Here is a 20,251-nt window from a genome sequence, read left to right on the forward strand (position 1 = left end):
TTCTCGCTCCGCCTCTTCCGCCAGGCCCGGGCACCGATTGGTCCGCGTGATCCGTATAAGAAGCTGCGCGCAGGCGTGAAACGTTCTTTCCTCAGCTGCCGCTAAGGTGCTCGGTTCTTCCGAGGAAGCTAAGGCTGTGTTGGGGTGAGGCCCTCACTTCATCCGGCGACTAGCACCGCGCCCGGCAGCGTCCGCTCAGCACTCGTCAGCACCATGGCCTCGGTCTCGGAGCTCGCCTGCATCTACTCGGCCCTCATCTTGCACGACGATGAGGTGACGGTCACGGTGAGTGTGGGCCCAGGCCGGCGACGGGGTCGGCCTGCGGGCGCCTGTTTTTCATCCCTTGCCGGGCCTCCCTGCCAGGCTCCTCCGGCCGGAGCCGCAGCCATCAACATCCCCGGCGGCGGCGGGGTAGAAGGCCGGGGAAGCAGGCCAGCGGCGGGCCCAGGTGCAGGGCGCCCGGCGTTCTCGGCCACGTGCTCCAGCTTCCGGGGGGACTGGAGTACACTCGGGCTGCACGCTGCGGCTTTGGATTTTACTTAAGCGAAACTTCCGCGGCGTGTGGGCATCCTATCCGCACCTGGGACACTCCGTTTGGTGGCCGTGAATTCCGGTGCTCCTCTTAGTAGGCCCTGTTGGGGAGAGGACGTTAGATTGCTCCACCTCCCGCCCTGACTCGTAACTTAAAATAGCGGTGTGACTTGGGCAAGTCGCCGCCTGCGAAATGGCAGTGATGGGCCGCCTTGGGAGGGGCCCAGTGCATTTCGTTTGCTCGTGGTGATCGTAAGAGCGTAAGAAAGGGTTGTTTTAAATAAATATACATGAGGGGCGCCTGGGTGGCTCAGGGGGTTAAAGCCTCTGCTTTTGGCTCAGGTCATGATCCCAGTGTCCTGGGATCGAGCCCCACGTCGGGTTCTGTGCTCAGTAGGGAGCCTGCTTTCTCCTCTCTTTCTGCCTCTCTATTTGTGCTCTCTGTCAAATAAATAAAATATTAAAAAAAAATAAATAAGCATACATGAAATACAGGTAGAATCTGTGAAGTGGTTAAACATGGTTTTGGAGACATGTTTTGAGTGACTTTCAGTTGTAGTGTTTTGAAGAGGTTTACGAAAACTACGCTTTGGTTTGCTGTTTTTTAGGAGGATAAGATCAATGCCCTCATTAAAGCAGCGGGTGTGAATGTTGAACCTTTCTGGCCCGGCTTGTTTGCAAAGGTAAGGTGATGGCAGCAAAGTGTTGTGGAGAAGCAGATTTGGGGACATTACTGATTTATTAGGTCAGGTATTCGTGTAACACTAAGAAGGCTGGAAAGTGCCATATTCCACTGGATCTTTTTAAAGTGGTATTTCCTCCTGTCTTTTTTTTCCTTGATTTCAGTTTGGTTTCTCTTTTCTTCTGATCTGAAACCATGACATTCATAAATGTATATATGATATATACACGTGCACATCAAATGACTCCTTAAAATGGTCACCCAGGGGATAATAATCACCCATGCTATTTCAAGCAGATTATTCCTGCATGATGGTCTGGTTTCATGGAAATTGGATGTAGTGACCTCTCGTTGGCCATTTACTATTTTGGGGGATATAAAAAGACTAACGAAGACAAGATTCCTACCCAAGGAACTTGGCACAGACTATCTATCTTGTTTTATGTTACTTAATCTCTGGCAAGAGGCTATTAGCTTCATCTCTTCAGGTTGTGTCCAAAGAGTTTTGAATGATGACACTGTGCCTTTAGTAAAGGTACTCTTTAATAATAAAGTCCGTGGACTTAGCAGTCTGAAAAATTGAGTTCACTGTTAAGAGGAGATCTGGAACCGTGGAAAGAATCCTGGTTCGAGTGTTTTAAGGAAGCGTGAGTTTTTTTCCAACTTATGTCAGCATTTTGGGGCCAGTTTTCTCACCTATAAAAGGAAGGAATTTCAGTTAGTTATTCTGTCTTACTACTTAAATAATGGCAGTACAATTGTAAGATTTAAAACTTGAATAGTTTTTTTGTGTGTGTGACTAATTTTTAATAATAGCGATGTGGTCATAATCTAGTCTTAAGTTTTAGGGAATCTAAGTACCAGACAAAAAAATCTAAGTCTGGCAGACTCCAGAGAAGGAAGAACAGTATAGTTGTTGTCACTTCAAGGAGAGGGGGTACCTTTGGAGGTGTCTGTCGGGGGAGAGTGCTCTAACAAGCCAGAACTGAGTGTGATCTACGTATGCATGTGTGTTGCAGGCCCTGGCCAACGTCAACATTGGGAGCCTCATCTGCAATGTCGGAGCTGGTGGACCTGCCCCAGCAGCTGGTGCTGCACCAGCAGGAGGTCCTGCTCCTTCCACCACTGCTGCCCCAGGTAGACGATTTTTTTTTTTTTTTTAATGCAGAGAGGAGTGGAGATGAAGAGCAGTGTTGCCTATAATACTTAATTTGCTAAGAGTAGATGATGTATAGAAACGCTAAAACCAGGGGCATGGTTGGAACCAAGGCTAGGATATTTTTGACTCAGTAAGTTGAAGGGCCTGGAGCTGTTTGGAGTTTAAAATACTCAGCAGGTGTGTGATTGACTGTTTCTGTTTTTTAGCTGAGGAGAAGAAAGTGGAAGCAAAGAAAGAAGAATCTGAGGAGTCTGATGATGACATGGGCTTTGGTCTTTTTGACTAAACCACTTGTATAAGCTGCTCAATAAAAAGCTGAACTCTTGGTTGCTGTTTTTTGCCAGTTCGGGGATGTGCAATGTACAGACAATCTCCCTTCTGTAGCACTGGATGCCAGCCTTCTCTGGTATGACCCCAGAGCTGGGTTTTCCCCCACTGCCACCACCAACTCATGGTGAGAAGTAGTGCACCAGCCAGATGCTGTGCTAGGAATACCTAATACTGCGTCTGGAACTGCATGGAGCAGAACAGAGGCCTTGTCGGAGTCACCTGTATGAGTTCATGACCACACGGTTTGTCTCCTTGACAGGAGTAAGAGTCCATGGTTCTAGTATAATCAAGGCCTCTTAAAAATCCCAAGTAAAATCCTGGCTACAAGTTTTTTGAGCTGTGCCGAGTTGTCAGAGGTAGAATACTGCTATATCCCTAGACTTAATAATTCAACACTGAAGGAGTGGTGAAAATTCAGGTTTGTTGGGGCACCTGGGTGGCTCAGTCGGTTAAGCTTCTGCTATGGGCTCAGGTCATGATCTTGGGGTCCTGGGATTGAGCTTAGTGGGGAATCACCTTCTCTTTTACTCTGATTTCTTTCTCAAAAAAAAGGAAATTCAGGTTTGAGTCCCCATTTACACAAAGGTTAAAACCAAAATTCAGATCTGTGTTTGACACTCACAAAGTAACCTTTGGGGAGGGAGATGGCTGAGCACTGGTGTAGAGACTGGTTCACTTCAAAATGCCAGGGAACCCTAAGACTTGGATTTATAAAACATGGTTATTTTGTCTTCAGAGCACCTATTAAGTGCCTTGCCCTTTCTAATAGAGATCAAGAGTTGGTGAAAGGCAGGATGTCATAGCCCCAACTGTCCACTGTCCAAAACCATTAGTGTTTAGAACCAGATGGGTAAGTGGCTGGTGTACCTTACAGAATTGAACGCAACCCCACAATTCTGCTCTGTGTGTTATTACCCAAGAGGAACTATATAAGGACATCAGGATGCATCTTTGGGAATGTTTAGGCAGTACTTAAAACCTCAAGTCCATCAGTTAGAAAATAAAATCCTCAATGATGAGCAGTGAAAATGAGCTGTGGATATACAGGAATTCTTAACGTTAGATTAAGAACAAGTCCTGGTAAACTGCATACAGCATACTACCCTCTTCCTAAAGCTAAAAAATATGATGGATTACGTAAGGTAAGGGATGGTCATTTTTAAGACCTTAAAGAGGATGTGCAGTAAACAGTTGTACTTAGATGTTACTGTCATTAAAATTTTGTGCACGTGAAGAATGGGTCATAACGTGATTGTGGGCCATGTGGCTGGTTTGGTAGGGCAAGGACCTCTTTGGTCTTGGGGTCATGAGTTCAAGTCCCATGGGTGAAGAGCTTACCTTAAAGATCTACACACTTAAGTGTGTTTCCTCATCTTCATCAGCTAACAGTGCTGTGCTGATCTCCAGCATGTCCTGTCATTCTGCATAACAAGTCCATGGTAAGACCCATGTTACAGGTGGGTCAGTGGGAGCTCAGAGGTTAACACGTAAAGACTAGTAAACGGGTGGACGGATTCAGACTGCTCTACAAAGCCTGCTCTTAGCATCTTTCCTCATGTCCCCTGCTCCTTTCCCCCTCCTGCATCAGTTTACTCATCTATAATGATAGGGCCTGCCTCACTGGCTTCTGGAGACCTCTGAAATAATTCTTTACGTTCTGTGAGCACTTAAGTGTGAAGAGGGAATATGGACACTTCCCTTAGCCAAGGAAATAACCTTGAATGGGTTGAAGAGAACACTTGAGAAGATAAAGGAAAACAGAATCTAGAACAGCTGTAAATTAAGTGGTAAATTTGGGAAACAAATACCAAGTTGTTACCCAAACTATACAATGACAAATATTCGCTAGACTCAAGTGTAAACATGGCCTCATTGGTGGGTCCAGCTTTTGAAAAGAAATTTTTTAACGTAGTAAAACTCTAAATAGAGCTAAGAACCTTTCCAAAGAATGATCTGATAAAGTAGGAGACCCACTTATATGTGCAGAAATGCCAACTTTTTATTCATTTGATTCTGACTTTAAAGTCTGCCCAGTTCCACTGCCTTTTTAGTTCTCTGGACCCTTAATTTCTTCTTTGCAAAATGGGAATAATCCTAGTTTATATTGAGGAATGAACTTGCCCATCAATGCTCGCTGGTATGCAGATGCTATTTCCCTTCTGTGTAAGGTACAAAGAACACAGCTGGCATCCCTGGTTCTCAGAATCCCTGGGTCTAGCCAGCCTAAGCCTTGTGCTCTTCAGTCCCCTCCCTGCCAGTCCTCTAAAATCAGCCAGCAGCTTTGGTTTCTCATGACTGGTTTCATGCTACTGATTGATTGTTCACCAAACATACTCCATACTTTGCTTAAAAAGTTCCATTGTTCTGTTCAACATTGATTCTGTTCAACTCTCTTCTGTGGCCATTGAAAGCATACCCAGGTCCATGGCTGCTCACTCACCCCTTTTATAATCTTGCATCAGCAAGGAGCCAGGATTAGGTGTAGGGGAGAATTTTAGGAACAGACTTGCTCACTAACCATCTAAGAACAACATTTTTTTAAAAAAAATCCATATTGTCACTGAATGTGTTGCACAATGGGATTAAAAAAAAAAAAATCCAAAGCTGCTGTCAACCGTTTTACTCCTTTTTTTTTTTCCTCTTTCTTCTAAAAATGATGAGCAAGCCGAACAAATTCTAAAACCACCTTTTGGAAAAGAGAAACACTCTAATTAAAATGAAAGAATTCAAAATATTTATGCAACAAAGCAACTTGGTATATTGCTACAAATTCAAATAAAATATATCAAATCCTTTCTCCACATAATTTGAAGGAGCATATACAGTAAAATTCTGAGGGAACAAAGTGAAGGAGGTGTTTATGGGCTTGTCTGCATAGTGCTTTAGAGTTTAGGAATAACTTTCAATGGGCTTTCCCGTTCTGAACTTGACCATGTCAGGAGCAGTGAATTCACCCTGGTCACACACTGGACTGGTGCTCAGAGAGTCTGAGTGCCTGCCGGGTTCACATAGCTAATGGCAGGCAAAGCGGGGTCTGCCATCTCCGTTGTCTCCACTCGTTCTACCAGGACCTGGCGTCCCTTCTCCACATGCGCTTTTGTAAGGTATGGTGATGAGCCTTTGATTTTTTTCCCGTCATCATAGAAGCCTCTTCTCCATCTTATCTTTGCAAACAAGCCTGGATAATTCAGCTAAAGGTAGAGATGGGCCAGTTTCAAGAAAGTGTTGGTATTTTTGGTTCTTCTGAAGCAGCCAAGAGAGGCCCCTCAGAGTCAGATTGCAGACACACCTGAGCTGAGTCAACAATCCTCCCGAACTGCGGTACCTGGGTGGCTCAGTGGGTTAAGCCTCTGCCTTCTGCTCAGGTCATGATCTCAGGGTCCTGGGATCGAGCCCCTTGGGCTCTCTGCTCCGCGGGGAGCCTGCTCACCCCCTCCCCCAACCCCCACCTCTCTGCCTACTTGTGGTCTCTCTCTCTGTGTCAAATAAATAAAATCTTTAAAAAACAACAACAACCACCAAAACAGAAGAAACAATCCTTCCGAACACTTACAGCAGGTCAAGGGATCAGGGCCATTCTGTATTTTCTTTCACAGGGTTACTCAAGGAGTTATGGGGTTCCAAAAAACCCTCCAACTTCTACTCAGTTTAACTCACCAGAGCTTCCACTCCTCAGCTTGTATACTTTGAGGGTTATTAGGACATCCAATTACAATGGAAGAAAAATGCGCGTTCACCTTCCTTATCTTTGCACTTGCTATTCTCCTCTCTTGGCAGGCCACTGACCACCTACCCCAGTTAATTCTAGTCCTCCAGCCTTAGGAAGTCCACCCCAGGCTATATTATATCCTCTGCTGAAAGTTCCCTGTCTTACCACTTCTTCTAGTAGATGCGTAATTATGCGTTTGTAATAGTTTGGTCAGTATCTTCCTCCTCCATACAGTAAGCTTGGGGATTGGGCTGTCTGCGTTGCTCACCAGTATCCTCAGTACTTATCACGGTGTCTGGCTCATTGTTCAATATGCATTCATCACACTGTCCAACCCTCTCCTTTTACACACGAGGAATTCGGGGCCCAGAGGAGAGGAGGACCTTGCTCAGCAGCAGGGAATGGGACAGCAAAACTGGAACCCAAGTCTCTGGACCAGCGAATGCTCTTATCATCGTAGCAGCCCATACAGGGGCACAAAACCAGGCCTGCCCCCGCTGGCAAGCTTCCTCCCTTCCTCCCACCTTTCCTTCCTTCCCCACGCAGTACGCACCTTACAGGTTGCCCAGTACAGGTGTGCACGGCCAGGCCCTCAGGTGGGAACCCGCGGGACACGGCTCTGTGAACGGAAGGCAAAGGGCGTCCGGAGATTTCCCCAGGTGAGGCCCGAGCCAGGTTTCAGTGCTGAACCGGGAATTCTCAGCCGGTGAGGCTGCAGAAGAAAAGGTGTGGCGCCCCGGAGCCTCGCAAACTGTCTTCCGGACACAGTGATCTGTCACGGCCCCTATCACGTCCACGTCGTCTAGGATGACGGAGAAGGTGCACGAGCTTGGGGACCGAGGGCAGGTGGCGGGATGAAGAGAGTCCTCTGCCCTGCCTGGCCTCACCACACAAACGCGAAACGTTCTCAAACCGCACAGGTGCCTGAAACTCGCGCGCCGGCGCTCGAGCTTTTATAGCCGGCTGCTCGCCAATCAAAGTCCGTGCTGGGAGGGCGGGACGAGAGGCGGGGCTAAAAGCCGTGGGTGGCCGAGAGAAGCCGAACTTCTCAATTGCACCGAGGCCATTGACCACTAGGAGCGCGCGCGGGTCCGCGGAGCCTTTTGCGCATGCTCATTAATATCAGCGGCGCTAGCAATAGCTTTTTTTTTTTTTTAAAGATTTTATTTATTTACTTGACAGAGAGATTACAAGTAGGCAGAGAGGAAGGCAGAGAGAGAGGGAAGCAGGCTCCCCACTGAGCAGAGAGCCCGATGCGGGGCTCGATCCCAGGACCCGGGACCATGACCCGAGCCAAAGGTAGAGGCCCAACCCAACTGAGCCACCCAGGCACCCCTAGCAATAGCTTTTAAGTCTGTTTTAGTGGAGGTTCCGCGGGATCGGGCGCTGGTTAGTAAACTAAAGTAACTAGTCCGTTGTGAACCCCCTCTGCTGTGAATTCCAGCACTTTCACCTAACCAGAAGGAATGGGATGGGGGCATATTTGTAAACTAATGACCCATTCCTGCCCCAGAGCTGGTTTTCGAGGGAAGGGTCGGTTGGGCATTGATAGTTAATATCACTCCAGCTAGTTCCCTGTATAACTTTAGGGAAGTGGGTACTGACTCTTCCCAGCACCTTCATTTCCAGGAAGCGCTTTCGCCCAGAAAAAGAAGTGATTTGTTCTGCTTTTGGCTACTTATCATCCAGCTGAGTCACCTGGGCAGCTGTTAAAACAAAACAAAACAAAACACCCGAAAGAAACAAACAGCAACAACTACCTAGTTTCCTGGGCCCCTGCACACTGCACAGGCTGAGGAGCCCAAAGCTGGGGGGAGGTGAAAGGCGGTGGGAACTCTGTATTTTTACCAGTCCCAGGAAGAGTCTGATGGTTAGCTTTGGAAACTCCTGGTTTAGGGCACGCTGTGCCTGACAAGTACAAAATGCATAATAAACATGGTCTGAAATAATGAATTAATAACTGTCTAGGTTATTAAGTTTAACAGTTGAATAACAAGCCACGTTGACCACACTCTGAAAATGGACTGTTGATTGGAGTGTAAATTACTACCATTTTTTAAGGAGTGTGATTGGGTTCCATCTCTCAGAATTAAAGGTGCCCTTTCACCCAGGAATTTCACTTGCAGAAATCCACCCAAAAAATACATGTATAATTTCAATGAAGCATTTTTGTAAGAGAAGAAAATTGCCTGAGAGGAGGCTTTCATGTGACTGTTAACAGGAGTGCTGCTATTGAACAATACCTAGAAGACCTTGTTAAGTGAAACAAACAAGCTGAAGACCAGTATACGTAATACGACCCTAAAAGATTCACATGCATCTGTTTGTATGTGTAAAGGAAATTCTGGAAGGGTTAAAGGAAAAAAAATAAAATAAAATAAGTAAAAGGTAAAAGATTACCTCTGAGAAGGGTTGGAGAGGATGGGAGTGAGATTTTCCATTTCAGTTTATCCATTCCATATTGCTTGGATTTTTAGAAACCACAGCCATGTATTACTTTTAATAGCTTTTAAGTCTGGTTTGGTAATGGCATTGTCCTCTCGGGCACTGGTTAGCCAATTAAAGTAACGAATCTATTGTTAAACCTCTGCATCAGGAGATTCCAGCACATCAGGAGATTCCCAATTTGTAAATTGGGAATAATGACTTGTTCCAGGCACAGGGCTGTTTTTTGGGGGGGGGGGGGGGGATGGCGGTTGGGGAGCAATAGTTAACACTATCATTAATTTTTTAAAAGTGAAGGGTCTTCAATATAGAAGAAAAACTGAACTTGGGGCACTTGGGTATCTCAGTCGGTTAAGCATCTGCCTTTTGCTCAGGTTCCTGGGGCTGAGCCTTGCATCAGGCTCCCTGCTCAGTGGGGAGCCTACTTCTCCCTCTCCCTCTGCCTGCTGCTCTTCCTGCTTGTGCTCTCTGTCAACCAAAAAATTAATAAATCTTAAAGAAAAAAAAAGGAAGAAAAACAACTTATTTAGGTAGTTCTGGAGGGAAGAACTCTGACCAACTGGGAGACAGTTTTAGCTCAAAATACGGAAAGTAAGGGGAAATTTTGCTGGCTATTAGCCTGAGGCTGTGATGGGGAATACAATATCTGGTTTTGGGAGGAGTGAGGACTGAGATAGTACAGGTCTTTAAGGAGGTAGGTTAAATGCTCTCTGTCACAGTATCTGGATTAATTCAAATCCCACTCTGTCACTGAATAGGGCTGTGTGACTAAGCGAGTTGTCTAAACTCTGGGTGCCTCAGTTCCTTCACTTACACGATAGGGATAATGATGACACTAACCTCATCGAGTTCTTGCAGAATTACACAATATGGTACATGTCAGACACTCAGCATGGTTCCTGTTCAAAAAATGTTAGTGTATCTTTGTTGTTTTTATATGATGGATCGACCCTTTAAAAGTTGAAAAGAGAATCACAGAAAACATTTCTGCTACTGGAGGTGCTATTTTATTTTTCCACCTTTAAATATTCGTGGAAACAGCCAAATATGGGATTTTCAGGATGAATGGATTTAGTGGATTGGTAGACTTGCTTATATGCTGGATGGCTTTGCTCATTACAAAGCGAATTTTTTTTTTTTTGGAAATTTGTTTTCCGGATGTTGGCTCAGTGCTGCCCCACAGTGGCCAATCATAGGAATGGCTACTTAGATAAGTCGACCTTTTCTTACTAGAGCATACCTGGTCTGGGTGGGGTGTGTGAGTCAGGCCGACTGGGGAGGTGGGCTGTTGGCCCAGGAGTGAGCAAGTCAGTCCACACCTCAGGAAGGAGAGGCATGTTTGTATGCCCACCAGTGACTCCACCAAGAGGAAACCAAGTGCACTTTATCTAATATGGTCATGCCTCCTGTGTCATTTACTTAGAACGTTTGACTTTTCCTCTTCATGTGCTCAAGTTCCTTTCTTGTCGAAAAACAGAAAAGCACGTTACTGAGCTGCTGTGCTATCTGGCATGGCCTTGGCTTTTCTCCAAGGTTGTTGGAAGAAACAGACACATGAAAACTACTTCGGCTTTTGCCATAAAACTTGTGGGGGCCGTTTTGTTGTTACAAGTTCTCATGCGAAAATTCTTCTAAAATTTAGGGCCAAGAGAAAGTTTGTATTCTCTGAGAAATTGCTAGCCAGGCCTTTTATCATAACAAGCGTTCTGTGACTTACCAGGCTTGCCTCTCGGCTTTAGCCACTGACAAACAGTGCCAGGCTCAATGCCTATTCTCAGCAGTTAAATGGACCCAAGATGGGTAATGTTTCCTCCTTGTTTTCTTGGTACTAATTAAAACATTTGTGTGTGTGTGTGTGTGTGCCTCTTTTAATGATTTCGCTGCATATTAGTACTTCAATCTACACTCCCATATTTTTTCAAGAAAGACGCAAGGAATCAATAAATTAAAAGAAAAGTGGAATGCTTGAGGGTTTTTTTTTCCCCCCTGGTGAAAAGATATTTGAGATGATTTTAAGTTAGTGGTTGCACTTGGGTTTTCGAGCCCAACAAGTTTATGGGTCAAAGATTTCAGACAGTAATCTGTATTTACTTGGAAAATGAGACAGTTGTGTAAATAAGGCCATGAAGGAAGTGGTAAGTTGTGGGCAAAAGATCAGCAGCTACTAAGGTTCATTTCCTTATCCACTACCACCAAGGATAATACTGAATGAGTTTCGACAGAGACAGAAAGCTGGTGCCCTATCTGGACCAAAGACATTTTTCCTGCTACTGTCTGATGAACCATCATGAAGGCCACATTTCATTGTAATCGTGTTTAAAAATAAAGATGGTCCTGGGAAGGTCAAGACATAGTTCCTGAAACCTCTGAGCAAAGGAGGTGCATCTCTAAGTTCTTGTTTCAGTCTTGGTTTCTGCCTCCTTCCCGAGAGAGGTGGGATCCTCGTGGGAGCAGAGGCTGTTGGGGAGAGAGATCAGTGGGTTAAGCCTCTGCCTTTGGCTCAGGTCATGATCTCAGAGTCCTGAGATCGAGCCCCGCATCAGGCTCTCTCCTCAAGTGGAGAGCCTGCTTCCCCCCCTTTCTCTGCCTGCTTCTCTGCCTACTTGTGATTTCTCTCTCTGTGTGTCAAATACATAAAATCTTAAAAGAAAAATGCATATTAAAAAAAAAAGAACCACTTTGAGAGTTAAAAAACCACAATAATATACCCACCACAAGAAATTCTAATGATCTCCTTTTAGTTTTTAGATTCAATATCTGAACCCTTTTGCTCAAGGTTTCTCAAAAGCTCCCTGTGTTGATTCTGGACAAAACTCTATCTGGACTGGCAACTTGGCAGACCCCCGGCTAAGAACCCAGTCCCAAGCATCCTGGGGACCAGGGCATGGCTTCAGAGCACCTTCAGCTATGGGTTCAAGGACAGCTCAGCCTCCACGTGGTTGCGTGATCTTGGGACAGTCATTTCTTCTCTCTGGCTCTGGTTTTCTTATTGGTAAGGTGAAGAGAAGTGGTCTATGGATGCATCTCAGCACCTAGACTGGGTCTCGGGCCTGAGCTCCAGGCCCTAGGAATGCTCAGAAATGATTGTTTTGAATGAAGGGATGAATAAGCCATGCCAACTGACCTCTTGGGTCTTGCTCTGACGTCTTGGGCCTGAATGCTTCCAAAAGGCAGGCTCAGTTTGAGTCATAGTCTGACAAGCTCTGCTAACAAGGTCACTGTAGATGGCCACAAACCTCCAGCATCTGGATCTGGCCCTGTGGCTGCCCAGTGATCTCACCTGCCCCTGGCTCTCGTCTTCCCCTGGCTCCCCATCCAAGCTGATGCTTGTAAAGGAAACATCTTTTTAGGTGAGGGGCCTGTGTATTTGGTTCGTCTTTGTTGCCTGGAAACTGTTGACATCCCGAGACATTCTGTTGCCTTCACTGGGTAATGAAAAATTGATGACTTTTTTTCTCTGTCAACAAACTCGCAGCCTGTTCACCTTGGCTGGGAATAGATGGGAAGCTGGCTCCTTGCTCCGAGGCTATTTCCTCTCTTCTCTTTCAAGCGCTTGGGTTTACTTTGCTTAGAGAAGATGGGGGGGGGGGGTGGAGCTGAGACTGGTGGGGAGGGGACAAGCTGAGTGTGACTGTGTGCGGCTGCTAGCTAATGTGGAAAGAGCTGTTTTTGCCTCCTTCCAGTGCTCCTTCAGTTTCAGCAAATGCCTCTGCCCAGCAGATCCACCACACCTCTGCCCTCCAAGGTCACCCTGTGCGCACCCCTCCCAGAAGGCTGGTCTAGTCTCCTTGGCCCTGGATCCTTCCTGTCCTCAAGAAGCCTTGGAGACAGTCTGCAATGCACAACCAGCGCGTTTCCATCCCACTCTAGTTTCTCCTCCTGGCTGTGCCTTAGCCTTGCGGCGCTCCCCCTAATGCCCGGCCAAGGACAGGCAGATCTTCCAGGACAAGATGTAGAAGGGACCTCAGAAACAATCCAAGCCCCTCATTTTTAATACTTGTGAAAGAGGAAGCTCAGAGAGGGAGGTGATGAGGAGAGAAACTAGGGCATCCACCATCCTGGTCTCACATCAGGTTCAGACATCCATCCCAGGTTGTTAGAGGATAGAACTGTTTCCAGAGGCCTCCTTGCCTTGGACAGCCTCACCTTCCTCCTTACAGGTGGGGAGGGCAGAGCCCGGGGCCTGGCTTCTGGGCACCCTCTTGGGGATGCTTTCCCTGGGGCTCAGACCGAAGCTACTCCTTCTTTCCCAACTACAGGTGTGCAGCTGTCCCCCGAGTTAGCAGCAGCCCCAAGTCTCCGAATGGCACAGGAACCCTTGCTGTCTGCTGAGGTGGCGCCTCAGGGGATGGGTTCTTCTTAGCTAGCCATTGATCTTGGCCAGGCCTTTTGCTCAGTGGCCCTTTGGACCAGTGCTACTCAGACTGAGATCCCTGGGCCCATGCTATCTCACAGACCATTGTCACCTGAAGACAGGCCCAGAAAATTCTTACTGCGAACCTGAGAGTCACACTGAGAAGATTTTATAGCAATTTGACATGGCTGCATGTAATATTTAAGCATTTCATTTCATTTTCCCCCTAATTCCATTTGTATTGCACCTTACAAAAAGTCTTCATCTGCAACAGACTGGAAGTTAAAAAAAACAAACAAACAATAACAGCCGGTCTTTCTTCACAAATGACTTGGGAAGCTCTGCTCCTGACCTCCTTTGCCTGCCTGCGCTGGGATGATCCCCTATGCGGCGGTCCCATGAAGTTCTCTATTGGGGCAGCAGGGGGCGCCAGAGACATAGATAATCTTTCTGTCCCCAAGCAAGAACCATTCGTTCTGGGATCATCCTCCATTTGACACCTTCTGGATCCTGGGACACGGAGAGAAAGAAAGGCCTTTTTCTTCTTCTTGATTTGCTTCAGCTGAAAGCAGTCTCGAGGAGGAACATCTAAGAAGGCTGTCCACACGGAGATGGCAGGAGAGTGAAGATTGCTGCCAGGGGCTTTCTTCTGGGGAAAGTGTAGCTCTATGACTTGGGTGTGTAGCACAGGGCACGGAGTCAGGCTACCTAGGTTCAAATCCTGCCTTCTCCTCTTGGTTGTTGTGAGGACTCAGGAAAGCCACTCAAAGTCTTGGAAAGCCCAGTTTCTTGAAGTGTAAAGGGGCCATATTAATGGTTCCTACCCCATAGGGCTCTTGGGGGATTAAAAAAGATAACCCACATGAAGCACTTAGCACTGTGCCTGGCCCATAGAGACACCCAGCAAATGTGTTCATTAGTGTGACAGTCCCCCCGTGCCTGTTGTCTCGAAGTTCCTGTGAAGTTGGGAACACCCCCCCCCCCCCGCCCCAACTTTCCAGACGGGCAGCTGGAGGGCAACCAGGTCCTTTTCCATCAGTCATCCTGACCACTGGACCCTGTAACACTGAGAGATTTGGCTCAGCCCCCACCTCCTCCAGGAAGTCTGCCAAGATGGATGCAAGTCCAGGTGCCTCCCACTGTGGCATTATTCTTTAAATTACTAATTTTTCTAATTTCTTCCTCCTCCAGATCTCCCAGCCCCAGGCCGAGTCTGCACATTTCATAGTGTGTAAGTCATCCTGCCACTGGAAGACACTGTGACATGGTGGTTATGAGCCCGGCATGTGGAGCCAGGCTGCTTGGTTTGGAATCCTGTTTCCATATATTGCCGGCTGTGTGACTTCAGGCAACTTACTTGACTCCTCTGAGACTCGATTTCCTTATTCCACCTCGTGTATTACCGTGATGACTGAGTGAGGTAATGCAGGTGAAGGCCAGGTGCCCAAGAAACCTCCGGAGATGAGGAGGCTGAGACTCAGGAACGGGAGGAACTCAGTATGAGGTGCTGGACCCCAGCCATACCCCAGTAGGGAAGTAGGCACTTTGGTCATCCGTTGGCAGTTGAGGGAACCGAGATCGGTTTACACACATCTGCAGGAATGTGAAGAACGGGAGTGGGGTCGCTGGCCTCCAGTGTGTGCAGGTTCCTCTTGCCTGCTTCGTGATGGGAGGCTGGCAAACTAGAGGAATTTGGGGACCTCAGCACCCAGAAACAAACACTCATATTTTCTCTCTGCTTTGCTCCTGGCCCCAGAAAGACCTTTAAGAGGATAGGGTGTTAGTGAGGGAGTGGGGCTCCCATCTGGGGAACCCCCAGAGCTTCTAACAGGCAGCTCTTGGGCAGTAAAGAGAGCTTGCCAAAGAGTGTGGGAGTGAGCAGCAGGGGGCGCTGTGACACCGGAGGAGAGCCCAGACCTCCCCTGGGGGAACTGAGGAGGGATCTGACTGCTTCAGAGCCAAGCTCAGTCTGATGAAGCCAGCTAAGGGGAACAGTCCACCCAGTCACTCCGGCAAGGATCTTCAGGAGAGCTGAGATCCCCGGGAAGTATGACCGTTGTGAGCCCTGACTTTGGCGTTGGCATGCTTGGGTTTGAAAGCCTGTTCAGCTCTTATGGTTCATGACCATGGGCAAGTCACTTAACCTTTGGGTGTCCTCGTGGAAAACACTCATGGGGCTGTTGGGAAGATCTGTGCCATGTGCATGTACGTTTCTTAGCAAGGTACCTGGTGCTCAAGGAAGCACCAGGGAATGGCCACTGTTACTGTTGTTAAGACAACCAGATTGTGGGGTTGTCCTGAAGAAGCGAGGGGCCTACCTGCCAAGGGGTCATGTCCTGGTGCTGCTCTCTACCCCCTGCTGTGGTCTGTGAGGGGGCTTACCTGCTGGGATATGAACCTCCCTGTGCCTGATCTCCAAGCAGGTCGCTCATGTCCCACAGGCCCTGCATGTTGCTGGAGACCCATGAACCTCATTCCAGCCAACATGCTCACTGGAGGTCAGCGGGGGGAGCAGGAGAGTGTGGTTCCTCCCCAGCTAGGGACTCACTGTGAGTGCCTTGCTGTCACTGGGCCTCCATTTCTCCAGCTGCAGGATTTCCTCAATTTCCCCAGTGTAATCCAGCATCACCCTTCCAGGAATGCGTCCCCAACCTGCTGACATATTTACATTTCAGCCGGGCCCTTTGCTGTAAAACCCAAGCGTGGCCTGAGGTAGTGAAGGGGCGAGTTCCCAGCTGAGGCCCATGGAGGACACAGCTTGGGGTGACTTCCCTCTACAAAGGGATGACCTTGGCCTTCCTCACTGTCCAGCTTGCCCTTCTGGTGTCTCTTGCCCCATGTGGTGCCCACTCAAGGCTCAGGGTCTCCACACCATTAGCTTGGTTTGCTCTTTAAGAAAGGGCCAGGAGGGTGGTTGCCTCTGAGGTATGGATGACTAGTAGGGTTGGTGCTGCCCATTCTGGAGGACACTTTATTGGAATAGAGACAGAGGTTTTTTTTAATCTGGAGAAATTAAACCCTGTTTATGGAATCCTAGCAAAAGGCTTTGAAATGGGAAGGGTGTAGCCCCCCCCCATTCAAATCCCAGCAGCCTCCATTCCCATTCCTTGTGGGGCTGCTAGCACAGCTGGTTCAAAGGTCCATGCCACATGCAACTAAAGAAAGAGAAGTACATCAGATTTCATCAAAATTTAAAACTTCAGTATTTCCAAAAGCATCGTCAGAAAAGTGCAAAGGCAACCCACAGAATGGGACAGAAATTTGCAAATCATACATCTGATAAGGGACTTGTATTGGTAATATATAAAGAACTCTTACCATTCAACAAGAGGTCAAGTGACGCAGTTAAAAATGAGCAAAAGACTTGAACAGACATTTCTTGAAGAACATCTACAAATAGCCACAAAGCACCTGGAAAGATCTGTTACCTCATTGGTCATTGGGAAAATGTAAACAAAACCCCCAATGGGATGTTACTTCACACCTATTAGTTTGTCTCTTATCCAAAAGACTGTCAGGAATAAGTGTTGGTGAGGATGTGGAGAAATTAGAACCCTCATCCTTGGCTGGTGGGATTTTAAAATAGTGTAATCCCTTAAACAAACAAACAAAAAAAGGCAGGTCCTCAAAAATTTAAGTGTAGAATTACCGTATGACCCAACAACAACTTGGTATGTACCCAAGAAAATTAAAAATGTATGACCGCACAAAAAGTTATACACAGGGGCGCCTGGGTGGCTCAGTGGGTTAAGCCTCTGCCCTTCGGCTCAGGTTATGATCCCAGAGTTCTGGGATCGAGCCCCACATGGGGCTCTCTGCTCAGCGGGGAGCCTGCTTCCTCCTCTCTCTCTGCCTGCTTCTCTGCCTACTTGTGATCTTTGTCAAATAAATAAATAAAATCTTAAAAAAAAAAGTTATACACAAATGTTCATAGCAGCACTATTCGTAATAGTCAAAAGTAGCCCTCATTCAACTGTCTATCAATGGATAAATCACCAATGAATGGTGGTCTATCCATATAATGAAATAGTGTTCAGCCTTTTAACGGAATGAGGTACCAATCCATGCTAAGTGTGGGTGAACCTTGAAAACATTGTTTTAAGTGAAAAAGCCAGACCCAAAAGGCCACTGTGTTCTGTGATTCCATTTGTATGGGATGTCCACAGTGGGCAGGTCCACAGAGATGGACCTTGGATTGGTGCTTGCCAGTGCATGAGGTGTTTGCCAGGGCATGGGGGAGGGGAGATGGGGCAGGGCTGCTAACCAGTACAAGGACCTCTCTTGGGCTGATAAAGTTTTGGAGTTAGTGGTCAGAGTTGTGCAACTTTGTGGATATACGAGAAACCACTTTCAAAGGGTGAATTTTATGGTATGTGAATATTTCAGTGAAAAAAAAAATGCCCTTGGAAAGAAGGGAGGGGTCCTTGAAGCCATCCCCATGTCCTGCCCTCACCCACCCTAGTGCATTTGGCCATTGGATTCTTTCAGATCATTTTATCATGAAGGTTGGAAAGCCCCAGGGGATTAAAATGCTGGGGGAGGGGTATTTCCAGTGGCCACAGTATTGACAGGGGTGCTGCCAGCATGGGGGAGCCTGGGAAGAGCCCGGATGCTAGACATTTTGCAGTGCCTGAGCCCATCTCACAAGGAATTGTCTTGCATTCCACGTGACTTTAGAACTGTCTCTCCAGACATTGATAGAGATGATTATCTGAGCTAAAAACTAAACTCTGATTTACATAATAAACACCAAATATATTTGCAAGGCTTTGCTGTACACTGCATTTCCCCAGAATACTACTACCTACCATGCAAATGGGAAGAGCTCACAACTGCTCACAATTTCTCCTGGTTAATGTCAGTAATTTATCTTGGAGAATGAGCTGTTCCATGAAAATGCTTCTGGGATCATCTTTCTTTTCCTTTCCTTTCCTTCTGTTTTTGTTCTTTCTATTATTTTTGAAGGGGGAACATTTTATTCATACCTGTCAACCCCAATCCCAACCAACATCCTAGTAGATCTAACTGTAAAATATGGTACAATGCTTCTATATGCAAGAAACAATCATGTGAGGTTGGCAAATGCTTCAAGGTCAGCTTCTTGGTCACCCTGTGATAATATAAACAGTCACAAGCAGTTGCCCCACATAGGAATCTGGCCTCTCTTGGGGCCAGTGACAGCCAAGAGGCACCCTGACTTTGTTGCTGCTTTCATGTTTTTCTTTTTTTAAAGATTTTTTATTTATTTGAGAGAGAATGAGAAAGAGAGAGAGAAAGAGCACAAGCATGGGGAGCAACAGGCAGAGGGAGAAGCAGACTCTCTGCTGAGCAGGGAGCTGGAGCAGATCTTGATCCCAGGGTTCCAGGATCATGATCTGAGCTGAAGGCAGTTGCTCAACCAACTGAGCCACCCAGGCACCCCAGCTGCTCTCATGTTTTTCAAAACACAACTTGATTTAGACCTTCTAGGACTTGTATTTGGAGTGTGTCTTGATTCTTTTCCCACACCCTGTTTTGCTAAAAAATGTTGCATTGAATTTTGGGGACATACACATAACTACCACCTCCCACCTCCCATAAATCCCAGTCAAAAAGCAGGGTATTAAAGATACACAGTATTAAAAGTACGATAAAGGAGTGATCTTGAAAGACCCGCAGATCCCCTTACCCAAGAATTCAACACTGCCACAGGATGCAAACAGCAAGAGGTTCTTTATTGCAGCGCGGGCGCCTGCGGGTGGTCAGCAGCTCCTGCTAGCTGAGCACCCCAGGCTGGAGTGGTGCAGGGTTTTTATAGACAGGTACAAACAAGTTTTGGATGAGACGGAGCTGATTGGCTGACAATTTGAACATTTGAAAAAGGCATACTTGGTGTTTACGGATTGGCTTTGGGAGACCTGCGCGCGCAAAGAAAAAGGCGGGAAAGGGAAACAAAGAGGGGAAGTTAGGCCTTGTGATTCAGCAGAAAAGTATCCTGTCTACGTGACTATGCAGCCCCCTGCCTACGTGACTAAGGTGACTATGCGGCCCCCTGCCTATGTGGTCAGGTATTAGGCCATATCTTACGAGAAAGCTGTTTGCAGGGAGTGCCCTATCTTGCTAAGAAACAGCTATTATGAAGTTACCAACTAACATTATATTGAGGGAGCCAAGCGGTTACAGAAAAGCAAAAGAGCAGTTACATTGAATTCAACCCTGGGGGAAGCAGTTACATTGAATTCAACCCTGGGGGAAGGGTCTTTGCAGGCAGGGGTACTCTTTACACAACAAAGGAGCAGTTAATCAGTTGGCAACGGGGGGGGGGGGGGGGGGGGGGGGGGGTCTTTCAATCTATAGGGAGTCGACGGGGGGGGGGGGGGGGGGGGGGGGAGGGGGTGTCTTTCAATCTATAGGGAGAATGTTAACTGGGAGGTGGTTTGTCAGGCAGACCTGAACTTGATTTTCTCTGGATCCTGGAGCGGGGGCATAATCCTCTGTTTGGGGCATGAAGGATCTTGGAGAATGTCCATCCTTCCTTAGATCACAGGAAAGAGACAAAGAGGCCTGGGATTTGTGTAGGGTCACCTAGTACCTACCCATGGCCAAACTTGGGCGGGAGTGCCCAGGCAGTGGTTCTGAGCTCTACATCAGGACCTCAGGCTGCATTGGAGCGGCCTGTGAAAATACAGGCCACCAGATAGGTTTGGTGGAGTGGCCACTTAGCCTTTGAGCAAGCAATTTCCAAACAAAAAGTAAGTCATGTATCACGTTGTCCCTGCCATTGGAAAGTCAAGTCAACACATTCTTGGAAAACATGCCAACTGGCTATAAACAGAAGTCAATGTGGGGACCAATCAGAGTGGGGGTTCAAATGTGGTCAAGTCGGGGGTGTGGCAGCTGAGCAGAGAGGCTGGGGGTTTGGGACCCAGCCATCTGCAAAGCCCATCTGTGTGTGTGTTGTTGGATGTAAGACAGATTTGCCTCTGTTCTGTCTCCTGGAGCCTTCTACAGAACCTCATGAGATGAGTCTCAGAACAGGCTGCTGGAGAAGAAGGGGTACGG

General features: G+C 47.2%; 1 protein-coding gene and 1 long non-coding RNA gene across 2 annotated transcripts; one reads left to right on the forward strand and one right to left on the reverse strand.

Moving 5' to 3' along the window:
• Nucleotides 1-80: 80 nt before the first annotated feature.
• LOC123944539 (60S acidic ribosomal protein P1) lies at nucleotides 81-2,697 on the forward strand. Its single transcript, XM_046009731.1, has 4 exons — nucleotides 81-285; nucleotides 1,140-1,214; nucleotides 2,233-2,350; nucleotides 2,579-2,697. The coding sequence occupies exons 1-4, from the start codon at nucleotides 214-216 to the stop codon at nucleotides 2,656-2,658; spliced, it is 345 nt and encodes a 114-aa protein (XP_045865687.1). The 5' UTR covers nucleotides 81-213; the 3' UTR covers nucleotides 2,659-2,697.
• LOC123944541 lies at nucleotides 1,739-7,304 on the reverse strand. The gene is made up of 3 exons (XR_006818803.1): nucleotides 6,965-7,304; nucleotides 4,041-4,123; nucleotides 1,739-1,909 (listed from the first exon to the last, which is right to left on the reverse strand). It is a non-coding gene; the product is annotated as an uncharacterized LOC123944541 (long non-coding RNA).
• Nucleotides 7,305-20,251: the final 12,947 nt, after the last annotated feature.

The sequence above is a fragment of the Meles meles genome, chromosome 6 (genome assembly GCF_922984935.1).
Source record: "Meles meles chromosome 6, mMelMel3.1 paternal haplotype, whole genome shotgun sequence".
NCBI classification, from domain to species: domain Eukaryota; kingdom Metazoa; phylum Chordata; class Mammalia; order Carnivora; family Mustelidae; genus Meles; species Meles meles.

What these genes read in the sequence shown, in the direction of transcription:
- LOC123944539 (XM_046009731.1), top strand. Translation starts at nt 214, where the DNA reads ATGGCCTCGGTCTCGGAGCTCGCCTGCATCTACTCGGCCCTCATCTTG. An exon ending in GGCCCGGCTTGTTTGCAAAG is followed by an intron (nt 1,215 to 2,232) that starts GTAAGGTGATGG and finishes TGTGTGTTGCAG; the next exon opens with GCCCTGGCCAACGTCAACAT. An exon ending in TTCCACCACTGCTGCCCCAG is followed by an intron (nt 2,351 to 2,578) that starts GTAGACGATTTT and finishes TCTGTTTTTTAG; the next exon opens with CTGAGGAGAAGAAAGTGGAA.